Genomic DNA, 17,700 nt, shown 5'->3' with positions numbered 1-17,700 from the left:
TTTGGACTGTGGGAGGAAACCCACACAGACAGAAGAAGAACATGCAAACTCCACACACCTGGGACAATCCCCAAGGTTGGGGCTCGAACCCGGGGCCTACCTGCTGTGAGGCGACCGCACTAACCACTGCACCATATCACATATCATAACATCATAAAAATTAATAATCTGCATGCTGTTAAGAGCACTTAAATATCTGGCGGCCGTATGTAAAGAATTACTTGATGTAAATGTGGCACCGTGTAACGGCGCTCCGCTGCAGAAGAGCGTTTCGTTGAAACAAACGGGAAGCGGGGGAACCAATTATAGGATGGCTCCGTTGGCTTGGTAGCCGCGTAAGGCGCCCGATGAAAAATGCCGCAAGTCACAAAACAGCATTAGTGTAATTAGCCTGAATTCAATACCAAGTACGAAGCTCATATTTTAGAGTGGAGCCCGGTTGGTCCGCTCAGTCCGTTTCCCCCTGAAAACTGATAGGCGGCCTTTAAAGCGACACCGTAAGTGGACTGGCTCGCTCTTTGTGTCGGAGCGGGCCGAGAAGGCCCCGACACGGACGGCGGCGGGCTGTGTTTACTTTGCGAGGGACGCTGGACGCGGGTTTAAAGCGTTTCGCGGCAGACTAGGGCAAAGCAGAACGGGAGCGGGGCCCGGCCAAATCTGGTCCAGACACAAACAAACCCAGATTAAATAATAGAGACCAGGCCAGACTATTTTTAATCCATCGGTAGTTTCCTTATGACTCTTCCTCTTGGTCCCTCCACCCCCCCCACACACACACAAACATCCTCTGCCTGTTTATTATTTTTGCCCTTATTTCTTTATCTTCAGCCAGAATTCATATTCTCCTCAGACACGACAAAACACTCCCTGTCAATATGTCCTCAAACAACGGATCTCCTCATCTCCCGCCCCCCTCCCCCCCTTCATCATCCTGCTCCCCTCTGAACTCGGCCCGGCACAGTGCGGATCCTCATCCTCGCCGCTCTTCCCATCCCTCCCTCCCCGACTCCACGTCCCCATTCCTCCCGTCCCTGTCACTTCTCCCTCTCGTCTCCTTCTTCCCTTCATCATCCTCCCTCTTCGCCCCTCCCCGACTCCCCCCCCCCCCCTCTCTCTCAGTGCGCCGCCCTGCGTTTTAATAATTCAGAGATTTATCCATGCTTGGATAGGTGTGTGTGCACGCCCAAACTGACAATGGGCCGGAGGGGATTCTTATGGCGTACGTCTTGTTTGCTTTTGGGTATACTTTTGTCTGAGAGTATGTATGTGTGTGTGTGTGTGTGTGTGTGTGTGAGCACATGTGCAAGCAGTAAGCAACAACGGACGTGTTTATTTGGTGCATCTTTTGCAGACAGCATGCTTAGTTATTGCGCTTTATGCAGAAAATTGAATTTAAAAAAAAAACAAACGAAACGACGCCGGCGCTCATTTGCCGAAGCGGCTGCCGAGATGGAGAAGTTGAGCGCATATGGATTGAATACGGCTAAAAGATACGAAGAAACAATTTAATTAGCAAAAAGTGAACATAAAGCTTATCGGGGGACGGGATGGCAAGCCGCGGGAGCTTTCTTGAAGCTTGGCTCCTGCCACACAGGCAATCCCACTTAGCAGACTCCCACAGAAACTCCGAGAGGTTATTTTACGTTGAAATTCGGGCCAAGCCGAGCGGAGCTGCACAGGCGTTGTCATGCAAAAAAAACAACATAAAATGATTTTAACCGATCGAACACGCGACGCAAGCACACCTTTGTAATCAGGAAGGGAGCTTGATATGTCTTCTTCCATGTGCACGGTATATGCATAGCTCACTATAAACGATCAATGCGAGACAAAACAACTAACCGTCAGCAACCTTTATTCGATTGTCAAGACAAAATGGAGTGGCTATGGGGGAAGTAGACAGGATATACGCTGTGTGTGAATATCCCAATAAGAGCCGAGACCTCTGTTGTGTTACGGTCACCCGGGCCGGAGACTGACACGGCGAGTTCTCTCAGGCCCGACAGAGGCGAGCGATCTGTGTCGACACGTGGGGCCGATCTCACCCGTTAATTATAGGTTTTCTTGGTCTCTGATGGGAAAATGTGACAATTGATTTCCGTTCAAACCGATCTAGATGTGAGGGTTTCTCCATTTCGAGGCTTAATGTGTCACTGCAGTATATATATCCACCCATCCATCCATTATCCAGACCGCTTATCCTGCTCTCGGGGGGGGGGTGCTGGAGCCTGTCCCAGCAGTCACTGGGCGGCAGGAGGGGAGACACCCTGGACCAGCCGCCAGGCCGTCACAGGGCCCACATTCACACCTAGGGCCAACTTAATACGGCCGATTCGCCTGACCCGCATGTCTTTGGACTGTGGGAGGAAACCGGAGCACCCGGAGGAAACCCACGCAGACACGGGGAGAACATGCAAACCCCACACAGAGGACGACCCCCAAGGTCGGACTACCCCGGGGCTCGAACCCAGGACCTTCTGGCTATGAGGCTACCACGCTAACCGCTGCGCCACTGAGGCGCCCTTTAGTATCTAGCATACACTCAAACACAGAGTATTCACACACACACACACACACACACACACACACTCAAAAATAGGCCCCTTCAACTATGCACGCACACGTTAGAAATAATTATAAAAGGGGATAAGTGTTGAGAGTGAAAAGCCTTAATTACTGTGCAGCGCTGGCTCACCCTTTAGGGAAACAATTTTAATTAACATCATATCTCTGCCTTTCTCTTTTCCATTCTCTCCATCGCAGCCTCACCACTTTCCTCCCCCCCCCCCTCTCTCCCATACCTCCTTTACTGCCCTTCTTACTTCAATCTCAAATCTACCTCTGCCTTTATCAGGCTCTCGTTTCCTCCTTCGCCCCATTAGCTAATTTTTCCGCCAGAGCCCATTTGGTTTCTGCTGCTGAGTGGCTTGGTTTCATGGGCGTACACTGAAGGAGACATTAGCAGTAATGCTGTGCCTACAGCAGGACACACAGGACTTGAACTTCTATTGAACAAAAAAAAAGCGATTTACTGGAATGATATAAAAACAAATGTACAATGAAAAAAAAACAAACTCAAAAGACGCTAGTAAAGCTTTTGTTCGCCTCTTGTTAGATGCTAATAATATGATGAAATATTTGTTATTTGGCACTAACTTTTGCCCAAAGCTTTTTTTTTTGGACAATAAAGTGCTGTATTTGTTTCATAGATGGACCCATGGAGCCCCCTTTTTCTCCTCAATTGCATCCGGCCAGTCACCCCACTCTTCCGAGCCGCCCCGGTCGCTGCTCCGCCCCCCCTCTGCCGATCCGGGGAGGGCTGCAGACCACCACACGCCCCCTCCCATACATGTGGAGTCGCCAGCCGCTTCTTCTCACCTGACAGTGAGGAGTTTCGCCAGGGGCACGTAACGCGATTCCCCCCCCCCCCCCAACAGGCGCCCCGACTGACCAGAGGAGGCGCTAGTGCAGCGGCCACGACACACACCCATATCCGGCTTCCCACCCGCAGACACGACCCATTGTGTCGGTAGGGACGCCCGATCAAGCCGGAGGTAACATGGGGATTCGAACCGGCGATCCCCGTGTTGGTAGGCAACGGAATAGACCGCTACGCCACCCGGACTCCCCGGACGCCCCGGAAACCCCAACCTTAACAACGGTAACGCCGTCGCCGCTTTCAGTGCAAACCGGTATTTGCACGCAGCTGAGCTCAGTAGAATATAAGCATCTGTATCTGTCATAAATCTGTGCAAACCGGGTTCATTTGAGGCCCTCAATATCTCCGGGTATGTGGAAGAGATACTCCTCCCAGACTGCTAACAGGAGGACCGAATGGTTGCAATACTACGACGTACTTTAATTGTGCCGCAAAATTGCTGTGACAACTATTTTTGGATGTGGATTCGGTGCCGCTTTGTTGTGTTGCATCGCTGTGATGGGCCCACACGCGCTGCATTAATAATGCCCCTGGCTCAGCTCTCCGCAGAACAACGGTGTCCGTTACCTCCTCCCTGCACGCCGTTACCTACATTTGATATGAAAGAGCAAACACGGCGTCTCGTAGCGAGGCAGAGGCCCGCGGCGTGAACATCGGCGACATCAGATGAGCTTCAGCTAACGAGACGCGGCCCAGCCAGCTGGAGAGAAGCCGGAGAGTCTGGCTGCAGCGAAGGAGAACGGCCAAAGGTCGTTCACAACAAACGAACGAACAGAAACATAACCACACACCTCTAGGACCCAGGGTTGGATAGCTGCCAAAACATCTGGAGGGGGGGGGGGGCAGAGGGCCACGAATGAACAGCAGGTGGATCAGAGTCAGCAGCTGGCTGGACGACAGGCTATTGATTAGTCAGGGGCAGTTGCGGCCCGACACTGATTTATGTGGGACTGCAACTTGCACTGAAAAAGGTCCCAAACTACAGGCGGTCGCCGGGTACTTTCGGTAGAGACAGTGCTATCCAGTTTCCCACTGCCATCGCTGAATAATGTTACGGGGAAGGGAACCGCATCTTGCGGTCAGACACGTCCCCGGCTTTTGGCTTGACGTCAACTTGAAAGAGGGTCCTGGGGTGACCCTCTGTAGGGGAAGCGATGAAATGGGAACGGGAAGGGGCCAATTATACAGAAGTGACAGTCACTGGGTATAGCGGGATGGAACTGAGTGGAACTGTCACTCTGCAACCTATGATTAAGTGTATTTTCTGCTTCTCACAGCTTTCTATATATCTGATGCATCAGAAACCTGTGCACATAGTAGGAGGGGAATGACTAGTCTACAACACACACACACACACACACACACACACACGACAAGACACCCTTCATCAGCATCAGACTGTGTGGGGTTGAGCTGACCCAGCAGGATCTGGACCAGATCCAAGCTCAGATCCTGTCATTCACACCAGGTGGGTGATTAATGAACTAATAGACTGTCAACACTCTTATCGCAAGAGCGTGTGCACGTGTGTGTGTGCGTGTGCACAAACGGCACACGCACACACGCAACACACACACACACACAACTGCACAACCACATCTCTTCGCACATTTGCATGTGCTGATGTACGTGTGCGCCACACACACACGAAAAAACATGGACACACTCCAAGATAAACCCAACCATACACATGAAATCAACCAACGTGTCATCACTATTACGCCTGTTTCCTTCTAAGGGTTTGAACCGTGAATTCCTTTTCTTCTCCCAAATCAGAAGGGCCATGTTGCTTTTGTTGTGGATCTTTTCATGAAGCAGACAGAGAGAGGACGGCAGTGGTTTTTTAAGAGGCCGAGAGTCCGGCGGTACAGAAAACACGGCAGGACTCAGCCAACAGCCCATACCAGACCATTTCTGGCAACCACTGTGCCGCCTGCCCAATATGCCGCCCTATATCCACCCCACAGTTGTGCTTTATGCCATCGTAGCCACTGCAGAAGTCTCAGCCTGGGTATCAATCCAACACCAAAACAGTAAGGAGGGCGATCCTTTGTGCGTTGGAGTCGATCCACCTTGTATTGGGCAGTAAATCCACGAGGAGCTATTTCACTGTCTTAGTATAATTTTCAGCGGAGGGGACTAACTACTACTTTATCTCCAAGCCAAAGAGCGCTACGCCTCAGGGACGAGTTTCCCACGAGTGTCTTTTCACATCACATTCTCACTCCACGGTGTCATGCGTCGATGTTGTTGACGAAGCGTTGATATATTTACACAGAAGGTACCCTCCGGCGTCTGTATAGAGATACGGCCTGACTCCGACGTGAAGCTTTGGCCCTCATCTGCCTGGTTTGCTGTGTCCGGTGGGTCCAAGGACCACGGCCCTGCCCTGCCTGTGCCCGAAGAGGGAACACTGGGGGCGGTCTGACAGGACACGGAAGCGGGGCAGGCTAAGCTAACTGCTAGCCCAAGCGGACCGGCGGTTCCAACAGCCACCCTGGCTGGCGTTCGTTCTCTTGGACAGTGATTTTTTTTTGTGTGTGTTTAGTTTGGATATGTGTGTTCTTGTAGTTTTTGGATATGTCATTTGGATATGTCATTTGATTTCATGTACCAAGTACATGAAATCAAATGACAAATAAAGTGTTCCTGATTCTCTATGGCTGTTACTTATATACAGCTTAGGTTGTGACCGAGGTCGGGGTTAAAGCTAGGTAGTGGTTAATCCTGCGCGTCTTATACAGATGCGGAAGGGTACTTTTTGCTTAATATACACTATATGGACAAAAGCATGTGGACACCCCTTCTAACAAGTGGGTTCGGGTATTTCAGCCACATCCAAAGCTGGTAGATGCATAAAATCGAGCCCACGGCCATGCAGTCTCCACAGACAAACATTGGTAGTAGAATGGGTCACACTGAAGAGCTCAGCGACTTTCAACCTAACACTGTCCCAGGATGCCACCTTTCCAACAAGTCTGTTGGTCAAATATCTGCTCTGCTAGGTCTGCCCCAGTCAACTGTGAGTCTGTTATTGTGAAGTAGAGACGTCTCGGAGCAACAACAGCTCATCCGTGAAGTGGTAGAACACACAAGACAGTCACTGAACAGGACTGCTGAGTGATGAAGCGTAAAAATCTTCTGTCCTCGGTTCAACACTCACCACCGAGTCCCAAATTGCCCCTGGAAGCAACATCAGTACAAGAATTGTTCATCCAGAGCTTCATGAAATGGGTTTCCATGGCCGAGCAGCCGCACACGAGCCTAAGATCGCCATGCGCAATGCCAAGTGTAGGCCGGAGTGGTGTAAAGCACTCCGCCATTGGACTCTGGAGATGTGGAAATGCGTTCTCTGGAGTGATGAATCACGCTTCACTATCTGGAAGTCTGACGCACCAATCTGGGTTTGGCGGATGCCAGGAGAACATCACCTGTCTGAATGCATAGCGCCAACTGTTAAGTTTGGTGGAGGAGGAATAATGGTCTGGGGCTGTTTTTCATGGTCTGAGCTGGGCCCCTTAAGGTGTTTTCACACTTTCTTCATTTCAGCCTTTAAAGTGGACTCAGATATTGACTCAGCAGTTTCTTGTATGCCTATGTGAACATGTCCAAAAGAACCCAGACCCCTCTAAAACGACATGAACTCAGACCAACTCGAGAGGTGGTCTGAGTTCAGTTCATTTAAGGCTTGTTGGAAGTCCCATTGACATATATACATTGTGAACATGAAGCGGTCCCGGTCCTGTATCATTTTGGATAGATATTGAACATTATTTTATTACCATTACAGGCCTTAAAAAATAAAAACTAAGTAGAAAAGATACACTGATTTACTTTGATGATGATAAAGTGAATCAAAATATAAAATTTTACATTAATTTCCTTATAATTTATGGTACATACTATATCCGTAAATGTAAATAGGTGGAAGAAAAATCAAAGTATTTGTTTTTCAAGTTGGGATTTCTAAATTTAAATCTAAATACCTTTACAAACCAATACAAACTGAGCAATTCCAAAGCAATCATAACATTAGAACATTATAACATTTGAAATGGGTATTGAACTTAATAGTTCTAAAAGAAATATGTAATATGTTATTTTGCCTTTGTATACCGCTGTCATTTGTATTTGTCTTTTTTATTTTATGTTTTATTCATTTCTTAGTGCATGCATATGGTCTCTTTCAGTACATGTAAATATATGTTAATTTTTTTGACGAAATGTGAAATATGTGAATATGTTAAAATTTCTGACATTTTTTTCTGTAAAATTGTGTTCCAATAAATGAAAAAATAAAAAAAAAACAACAAAAAACAACAACATTAGGATGGCTGCTGCAGGTAGTGGCTGTAGTATTCAGGAGGATGAAACAACTGTGTTGCTTTCCCTTTGGACTCAGCTGTGGAGGAGCTTGCTGCTGAATGCGTTGTGGAGGCTAGAAGACCAGAGTTCAGGAGAGCTGTCTATGGAGATGTCAGATGACCTTTTCTTGCAAAGGAGGCCCATAGCAGTATCTGTTGCAATGAGGGTCTTGTACATTTTGGATATTATTTTCTTTGCCCCCTAAAATTGAGAAATATGTCTGCCAAGGCTGAACATTGTGGTGGTTCTGTGGGAGCGGACAGGTGGAAAGGTTGAAGGAAAGGGTCCTGGAGAAGAGCATGTTGTTTGTCCACTTGCATGAATGAGACAAATTGGTTGTCATGAAGGGGTTGTCTGAGTTTGACAATGCTCCTCGAATGCCAGGTAGGAAAAATATGGTTGTTTTACTGATAGTCAACTCAGTGTTGTGCCAGATTGGAGTTAGTTAAGAAAATGAGATTTTTCTGCTTGAGGATTTGGTGGGCTTTCATCCAGGCTTCAGTGGTAGATGATATGCATGGACTCTTAAGACAGTTTATTTTTTGAACAGATAGACTTGGGAGAGGGGAATGTTTTAGTCCAAATGGGTTGTATAATTGTTCTAAAGCAGATTTGGTATGAACAAGAAGTTGTCTCAGATCTCATAAGTACTGAGGTGGACCAGAAAGAGAGCGGAGTCCTCTTTTGAGTCCACTTATATTGTGAACGCAAAGAGGACGGAGTTCTTTTGCTGCTGGTTCACTTGAAAAGAACTGAGTTTGGTTACTTTTAAAACAGCTAATGTGAAAACACCTTTAACCCCCAGTGAACCTTGTGGCAACAGTTTGGGGAAGGCCCTTTTCCTGTTTCAGCATGACAATACCCCATGCACGAAGCAAGGCCTATAAAGACACGGTTTGCCAAGTTTGACGTGGAAGAACTTGACTGGCCTGCAAAAACCCCTGACCTCAACCCCCATCCAACACATTCGGGATGAATTGAAATGCCGACTGTGAGCCAGGCCTTCTCCCCAACATCAGCGCCTGACCTCACTAATGCGCTTGTGTCTGAATGGGGGCAAATCTCTGCAGCCATGTTCCAAAATCTGGTGCAAAGCCTTCCCAGAAGAGTGGAGGCTTTTATAGCAGCAAAGGGGGGGGGGGACCAACTCAATATTAATGTCCATAGTTTTGGAATGAGATGTTCAACAAGCACATATGGGTGTGATATTCGGGTGTCCACATCCATGTGGTCATGTAGTGTAGCATCAATATATAACACCATGGAATAAGAATGGGCTTCTTTTAACAGATGCTAGCTAAAAAAAGTGCTCCTCACTAGCGTATATATTGATATATAATTGGAGAATTTTCCCATGATGCATTTACTGTGCTTTAGCGCTGAGGTACATTCCAAACAATGCTCTTTAGAGTGAAACATTTCCCCCCCCTTTGGCTACATCTATAAATAGATTATGATGGAAATTTACAGACAAACCGAAAGAACAGACAAGTGGAAAAACAAAGAGACAATGATATGTTCAGATTTAACAAGGTTTTTAACTGTCTGTATCATGCGTGGACCTGAAAGTTGTCATGTTTAACCCAGCCTTAAACTTTCATCCAAATACTACCTTTGCTATTGCACCAACTCAGTTTTCAGAGTCTCACTTGCCAAGCTAATTAAAATGTTGATGAGACATGGTCAAACCCTCTCCTGCAGACTTCTTAATGTTATCCAAGTGCTCTCAAACAATTGTTAGAGTACACTATTATCCTATTATTACATTATTAATACATTATTAGTACATAGTATTAGTACATTATTATTATTATTATTTCAAAATTCATCAATATTGTTTTTTAAATGTTCTTGTTATGAATTTTATTTCTTCTCATTCTATTACAATACCAACCAACATGGACTATCCTCGCATATCATATGTGCTCCTCGTCATGGAGGTAGAAAAAGCTGTGATTACCGTCATGTTCAACTCACTATGAATTATGTCTATAATGTGTTGGTAAAATAACAAGCACGAAACTGTCCAGACCCACGATGCACCTGATGCTAGTTGTGAGCGCGTCCTACTAAACGTCGCTACTAAGCGTCCCTCTCAGGTCGTCCATGAGTGAGAGTGAGAGTGAGTGAGTCAGTCAGTGAGTGAGTGAGTGAGTGAGTGAGTGAGTGAGTGAGAGTAAGCAAGTGAGTGAGTGAGTGAGTAAGTGAGAGAGAGAGAGCGAGAGAGAGAGAGAGAGAGAGAGAGAGAGAGTGAGTGAGTGACAGAGTAAGCGAGAAAGTGAGTGAGTGAGAGAGTAAGTGAGAGAGTGAGTGAGTGAGTGAGAGAGCAAGCGAGAGTGAGTGAGTGAGTGAGAAAGTGAGTGAGTGAGAGAGTGAGTGAGTGAGTGAGTGAGTGAGTGAGAGAGTAAGTGAGAGAGTGAGTGAGTGAGTGAGAGAGCAAGCGAGAGTGACTGAGTGAGTGAGAAAGTGACTGAGTGAGAGAGTAAGTGAGTGAGTGAGTGAGAGAGCAAGTGAGAGTGAATGAGTGAGAGAGAGAGTAAGTGAGTGAGTGAGTGAGTGAGAAAGTGAGTGAGTGAGTGAGTGAGTGAGTGAGAGTAAGCGAGAGAGTAAGTGAGAGTGAGAGAGTGAGTGAGTGAATAATTGATTGATTGAGTGTGTGAGTGAGTGAGTGAGTGAGTGAGTGAGAGAGTAAGTAAGTGAGTGAGTAAATAAGTGAGTGAGAGTAAGTGAGAGAGTAAGTGAGAGTGAGAGAGTGAGTGACTAATTGATTGATTGAGTGTGTGAGTGAGTGAGTGAGAGAGTAAGTAAGTGAGTGAGTAAATAAGTGAGTGAGAGTAAGTGAGAGAGTGAGAGTGAGTGAGGTGAGTGAGTGAGTGACTGTATATGTATATGTACATGTTCAGTATATGTTCTGATTTTTTGTTCTGTTTGTACTGACTGCTTTGGCAATACAAGTGCCTATTTGTCATGCCAATAAAGCACTTTTGAATTTGAATTTGAGTGAGTGAGTAAGTGAGTGAGTGAGTAAGTGAGAGAGTGAGTGAGTGCGTGAGTAAGTGAGTGAGTGACCACAATTTGCAAGACATAACCCACAGCAACAGTTGTGCAGTGCCATGGGAAAAAAAGGCTATAATAAATATGGATTTGAGATCCTCTGTCTACCAGCCACAGCTTATAGGCGCAGGTAAACACCCTTATTATTCTAAGATGTCTGACTGTGATCCTCTTAAACAATAACAAAACAAACATTTCTGACTGGTAAATTGACCTCTTGATAAATGAATATAAATCTGAGTGAAGAATGAATGGCGTTATTCTGCCGCACCATCTCAGTTTGACAACACCAGCAATATAACAACATATAGGCAAAATAGGACATTTGATTTTAATATCGAGTCAAATGCTTACATTTGAATAAGGTTCACTGAGTCGTATTTTAGCAAGATGAGGACTTTCTTATGTGTGAGTGCCAGCCTAGCTGGTGGGTTAAGCTAATTTTGTTTTATGAAAATCCTGGGAAATTTACCTTCCCCATACCTGATGCCATAGGGCCACTTGTGCACTAATCTAATAACGAAAGCACTACTTTATGGATTATAACATCCAAGAGTATATCATCTCATAGATATGTATCAGTAGGATGACTCAGTAAGAAATGTACTGTTTTGGTTTTGCATATTTTGAGCAATTAAATTTGATTTATAGTAATGTTGGTAATAGTACTACCGCCAAATCTTTGCTTTAACCATCTGTCTCTCTGCCTCTGCTGGCTCACGTTCTTTCATCAAGGAAAAATAAGTTAATTTGGTATAAATAGACTTAATGGGTGGATTCAATTACCTCCTCGCCAAAGTTACTGATAACGGCCTCTGAGATGACAAGATTATCCCTCATCTGAATAGGCACCAAGCTGCTATCAAAGCACTGACACATTTCTGCTGAGGGAGAAGCCATAAAATCAGGCCCCCCAAGTAAAATTTAGTTCCAGTTCAGCTCAGCTTGAACAAGGGCATGAAAAGGAAACTTCCCTCCACCTTCCTCACCCACCACATGATCTGAGAGGAGAGATGTTTCGACATCAAAAGAAGGCCTCGGAGGAAGCCATGAACTGTGCTTTCAATAATTTAGTCTGTCTCTTTCTGTAACAGACAGACTGAAAATCTCTGCCCTACAAATCAGGGAGCCCACCACCACCACCAAAAAGGGGAAAACAACCGGCTATGCGATTTCATCATAGTGGTTTGTAGATTGACGGTGTGCATTAACAACATTTTAAAAAACCTTGACCCTTTTCGATGGCGCCATTGTGAAACTAATCCCTGAAATTGAGAGCAAAATCTAAACCCTGCTTATTCACTTGTTGGAGAAATTTTCAGTGAGCTTTATTATCATTTTAAACTGTTACGATGCTTCAGTTTTAACAAATCACCCTTACAACGATACCTGTAAATGCTCTCTGGGTATGCGGTTGGAAATTGGATTTTTTAATATCTATAGCATTACAGCCGAATTTGTTGGCGGTTTAGACACACAACGAAATCAGGATTCATTTTTTAGTCGCATCCCATCTGCAGTGTGTGTGTGTGTGTGTTAGAAGAGAGTTGTGGAAAGAAGTGGTAATAAGAACAAGAATACAGATATGCGAATCATCTGACCTTGGCAAACAGGGCTCCCTTGGCAGCCAGCGCGTCCTCCCCTCTCCCATTGGGGTAGCACTCGTACCTGGCGTCTAGGATTGGGTAACGACTGGCCAGTACCAGGCCACTGTTCAAGAACTTGAACCTGGAGCAGCAGCCTTTCCAGCCGTACCGCCCGACATCGCTGAGCACATAAGGGAAGTAGCGGTGCAACTGCCGCCGCAGCCGCGTCGTTGCTCCGTGATCAAACACTTCCTGTAAAGCCAAGAAATCCAGGTTGGCAGGAAAGAAGGCAGAGATCTCATGGTCAAACCCATCATCCCCATGGCGGCGCTTGCGTCCCGGGCGCTTAAACACTGATGTGCGTGGGACGTGAGATAGGGTGTTGTTGGAGGCTATCCCTCCTCCTACGTCTCTCCCTCCGTCCCCTCCACCTCCGTGGTATCGAGTGAGAGACTCCCGAGAGGTGGTCATGCTGCCCGTCTCGCCCGCCCCCTCTCCCGGGCGGTGATTCCCCACTTCGGCCTCCTCTTCTTGGGAGTCTGGTTCTGGGGCGCTGATGCTGATCTGAACCGCTGAGGTGTGAAGTGGGCAATCAGACGTGGGTTTTGGCTGGGCCCCTTCGCCATGCATGGGGCAGTCATGGTGGCCTGGACTGCTCTGGGTCCCTGAGGGATGCATGGCACAGTCTGGGACCCCACCCGAGGTGTGAACAGGGCAGTCTGAGTTGCTGTTAGTCCCTGCAGAATGGAGGGGGCAGTCAGGGGTGCTGCCGGCGCCGTCAGGGTGAAGGGGGCATTCTGAGGAGCCCTGGTCCCCTGTGGAGGGATGGACAGGGCAGTTGGTGGCACCTGAGGGGTGGATTGGGCACTCAGTGAGGGGTTCGGTCTCAGAATCTGGGAGGCCATTGGTGGTGTGTGTGTGGTCTGGACGCTGGTCGAGAGAAGAGGTGCGTCTGAATCCTGTTGCTAGGCTGCTGAAAGATGCCGCACTGATAAAAAAGAAAAGAAAGAAAGCAAGACAGAAAGAAGCAAAGAAAGAACGAACGAGAGAAAGAAAGAAAGAAAGAAAGCATGTTTTATAGAGCTTCCGTGCCTGTGACTTCTGCACAGAGGCCAATGTATACTAGCTTGCACATCACCAATTTTCACATTTCCCAAGTTCACTTTCAAACACAAACTTAACATTTTGTTTGACTAGAACACCTACATTTGCTACCAACGCTTTAAAAGGAAACAACGATTAAACGGTGAGAACGAAAGGGCCCGGCTCTCCTTACCTGATAGACGTGTTGGTAGGCGAGTCAATGTAGATCTTAATCTGTGGCCGACTGGCACCGTTACGAATCCTCTTCCCAACCTCACGGGCTCTGATTTGAGTGTCTGACAGGTTGTTGAACCTGGCCAAGGAATCAGGCAGCAGGCACACATTGGCACTGCAGAAGCAAAAGCTCCTGCCTTGGGGCCTCCATTCGCCAATCCCCGCTCCTCCTGGCCCTGCTCCCCCCTGCTCGGCCTGGTGCATTTCTGGCCTACGAAAGTGGGTCAACATAACAAAATGAGTTAGCGTTTACTTTTCCCCCCGCTTTCTCTCCCCAGTTGTATCCGGCCAATTACCCCGCGCTTCCGAGCCATCCCGGTCGCTGCTCCACCCCCTCTGCCGATCCGGATAGGGCTGCAGACTACCACATGCCTCCTCCCATACATGTGGAGTCGCCGGCCGCTTCTTTTCCCCTGACAGTGAGGAGTTTCGCCAGAGGGACCTAGCGTGTAGGAAGATCATGCTATTCCCCCCAGCTCCCCCTCCCCCCAGAACAGGTGCCCTGACTGACCAGAGGAGGCGCTAGTGCAGCGACCAGGACACATACCCACATCCTTCTTCCCACCTGCAGACATGACCAATTGTGTCTGTAGGGATGCCCGACCAAGCCGGAGGTAACACGGGGAGTCGAACAGGCGATCCCCGTGTTGGTAGGCAACTTAAAATCCTACTTATTGATGTGCACCCGGTATGTGGCCACTTTGTAAAGCACACAGGCGTTATTCAGGGGTTCAGTGTCTGTTTGACCAAAAGTTACCATGGCAAAGAGGTGTGATCCATGAAACTATGAACTTAATTATGTGATTAAAAAGAAACAAACCCCAATCGGTTTCAGTCCTTTGAGTAAAAACGTTTTGTTGATGTGATACATCTGTGAATGATGGCAAGTCTCGTTCAATCTATCAGGAAGGCCAAAAGTAAACTAAAAGGGCTAAGAACAATAATGACGTGAATCGGGGTATGTCAGAATAGAGACCTATAGTCAAACCTTAAACAAGGCGGCAATGGAAGAACCCTCTGGGCTCTATATCTTTCATGCTAAACACTTACAGATGAGGTGGGCTCCTAATTACTTAAACTGGATAATTGAAAGGTAGGAAAATGTGGGCTACAAGGTCAGATTTGAGTGTAAATAACATGAATGAAACGGTCAATCAGGCCTGGTGTCAGCGATGCAGAATGGCTTTGGAGTGAGAAATGCATTGTGTATTTTACTCTTGGCATATACTAGGTGCCTCTGCATCACATCAAACAAGCTTTGTTTTGACACCTAAACATTGATGCAGTGCAAATGCACCCCTCCTTGCTACTATCAACCCTTTGTCAGATGGATACTTGGAGCAGGATAATGCCTTGGGTCGAGATGCATGCATCGTCTCGACAGCTTTCCAGGGACATTACAGTGACTTCAGTTTAATATGATGACCTGTGCAGCCCTCAGGTCTCAACCCAATAAAGAAACCCCTGGATGAGGTGAAATGGTTTGCGGCATGGATGTGCAGCTGAAACATCTGAAAAAAAAATCCAAAAAATCTGTTGGGACTTCAACTCTGAAGTCTGAACCTTGAATTCAGGGTCCTGTCAGGCAAAAGAGTTCCTACGTGTTATTACTGTAGTAAGATGTACCTTAAAAGGGAACCACATTACAATAAGTCCACCCTTATAAAGGCCTTATAAACAGTTTATAATTGGTTTGTCAATTAGGTTGTAAACACTTTATAAATCATTAACAAACTATTGTAAACAAATTATAAAATTATAACAGTTTTCATTCATCGAGGCAGGCTCACAATTTGGCGAGTTCAAGTTACCGCTGCACTTTTCGTCTATTCTGTTAAATCTCAGATCTTGCTGGTTGCTTACCTTACTGCTAAGTAACCAACGAGATCTGAGGCTTAACAGTACAGATAAATATGGGCTCACTATTTGGCAAGCAACGAGTCACTGCTGACCGTTTTATCTAATGTGTTATAACCGCTTATAACAGTTTATAAAGTGTTCACATCCTAATTAATAAACTAATCCATTCATAAAGGGTAGTCTTATTGTAAAGTGGTAGTCAATTCCAAATAAATGAAACTAATACACACCCATATTAGCCAATAGACATCAATATGCAGCACGTGTACACAGAGACTGCTTTTTGTCAACTAAATGAATACTTACTTTTGGTAGGTGTACAGATAGGGTTGTCGGACAGCCTGGAGCGGAGCCCAGAGGAGAAAGCCTAGCAAGGCAAATGGCAGTGAGACCAGAAGGAGGAGCAAGTAGAGGGGGGCAGAGACAAGCACACATAGGGTCAGGAAGGAGCAGGGGTCTTGGGAGCGCCGGCGCTTTTCCAGTGAGGTGGCCACACATGAGGCCAGGAGCCGGTCCAACAGCCAGTAGGAGGGAAACACCAGACTCCATGATAACCCATCCAAGAAGTGCAAACAGGCACTGGGGTAGAGGGTTGTATGGAGGACCATCTCCTTCTATCTTCTTTTTCTTTCTTTCTTTCTCTTTCTTTCTTTCTTTCTTTCTCTCTTTCACTTTCTCATCACCTCCTACACCAGCTGCACGTGCATACACTCTTGAAATGAATTGCTGTGGAATGTGTTACGTGAAATGAAACGAAAATAAATAAATAAAACTCAAATCTAGGCCCTCCCCCCGGCTTAGAGAAAGGTACACTACATGGTTTGGGTGATTTTCCTTTTCACCAGTAAGCTTAACTTTCCCTCTCTGCCTCCCCCCCTAACAGTTGGGCCCCCTACAGCAGGGGCCTGGTAGTACAGTCTCCAGGTGAGGGGTTGCCATGGTGACAGCCTGACTCTTGATGATGCAACTGTGATTATAGAGACTCCACTGACATCAGGAGGGGACAGCCGTTGAGCGCCACCATGTCCTCAGAGCCTGGGCAGAAAGGATAAGGGAGGAACATTGAGAAAGAGATAAAAGAATGAAAAGAAAGGGGGAAAAAGTAGAGAAAATGGGAAATCCATTATTTGATTGAGGTACTCTGATGAGACTGTTCAGTCAGCAAAACCGGCCTTGATAATTTCTTCATACCGTACCTAGACAAGATTTTCGTTGATATCTACCGTGACTGAGCTAATTAGGTGTACAGACAGGGATTACAACCACAGTTTTTTAACCAGTCTAATGAGGCTTGGTAGGGCATACAGTAAGTGTACTGCACTGCCTGCTGCCTGTATGCGAAGACATGCCGTATATCGTGTGATCAGCATTCATCAAGAGCCAGTGTATTTGTCTAGAGAATATGACTGCTGGTCCAGCAGCAGTTTCACACTTCTCATCAAAATCGATGCATTTACATAGACACTCAAAGCCTGCTATTATTACATTATTAAGAAAATATGCCGATCAGCCAAAACATTAAAACCACTGACAGGTAAGTGGATAACACTGATTATCTTGTTACAATGGGATCTGTAAAGGGGTGGGATATATTAGGCAGCAAGTGACCAGTCAGTTGTTGAAGTTGATTTGTTGGAAGCAGGAAAAATGGGCAAGCGTAAGGATCTGAGTGACTTTGATCAGGCCCAAATTGTGATGGCTAGACGACTGGGTCAGAGCAGCTCCGAAACGGCAGGCCTTGTGGGATGTTCCCGGTATGCAGCGGTCAGTATCTATCAAAAGTACTCCAAGGAAGGACAACTGGTGAACCGGCGACAGGGTCATGTGCACCCAAGGTTCAGTGATGCTCGTGGGGAGCGAAGACTAGCCCGCCTGCTCCGACCCCATAGAAGCGTTACTGTAGCTCAAATTGCTCTAAAAAAAATGTGGGTGTCTGGGTGGCACGGCAGTCTATTCTGTTGCCTACCAACACGGGGATCGCTAGATCGAGTCTCTGTGTTACCTCCGGCGGGTGGGAAGCCGGATTTGGGTATGTGTGTTGGTCGCTGCACTAGCGCCTCCTCTGGTCAGTCGGGGCAC

At 46.7% G+C, this 17,700-nt stretch overlaps 1 protein-coding gene across 1 annotated transcript in view; it reads right to left on the bottom strand.

Annotated features, from left to right (window-relative positions):
* Positions 1–16,229, bottom strand: part of smpd3 (sphingomyelin phosphodiesterase 3) — a 27,850-nt gene extending 11,621 nt beyond the window's left edge. The window contains 3 exon segments of the mRNA XM_056282571.1: positions 12,460–13,432; positions 13,721–13,972; positions 15,928–16,229. Coding sequence (XP_056138546.1) covers positions 12,460–13,432; positions 13,721–13,972; positions 15,928–16,229 — 1,527 coding nt within the window.
* Positions 16,230–17,700: the final 1,471 nt, after the last annotated feature.

The sequence above is a fragment of the Lampris incognitus genome, chromosome 6 (assembly GCF_029633865.1).
Source record: "Lampris incognitus isolate fLamInc1 chromosome 6, fLamInc1.hap2, whole genome shotgun sequence".
In the NCBI taxonomy this organism is placed as follows: Eukaryota; Metazoa; Chordata; class Actinopteri; order Lampriformes; family Lampridae; genus Lampris; species Lampris incognitus.
The sequence above is the reverse complement of the archived record's forward strand: the minus strand, read 5'-3'. Positions and strand labels throughout refer to the sequence as shown.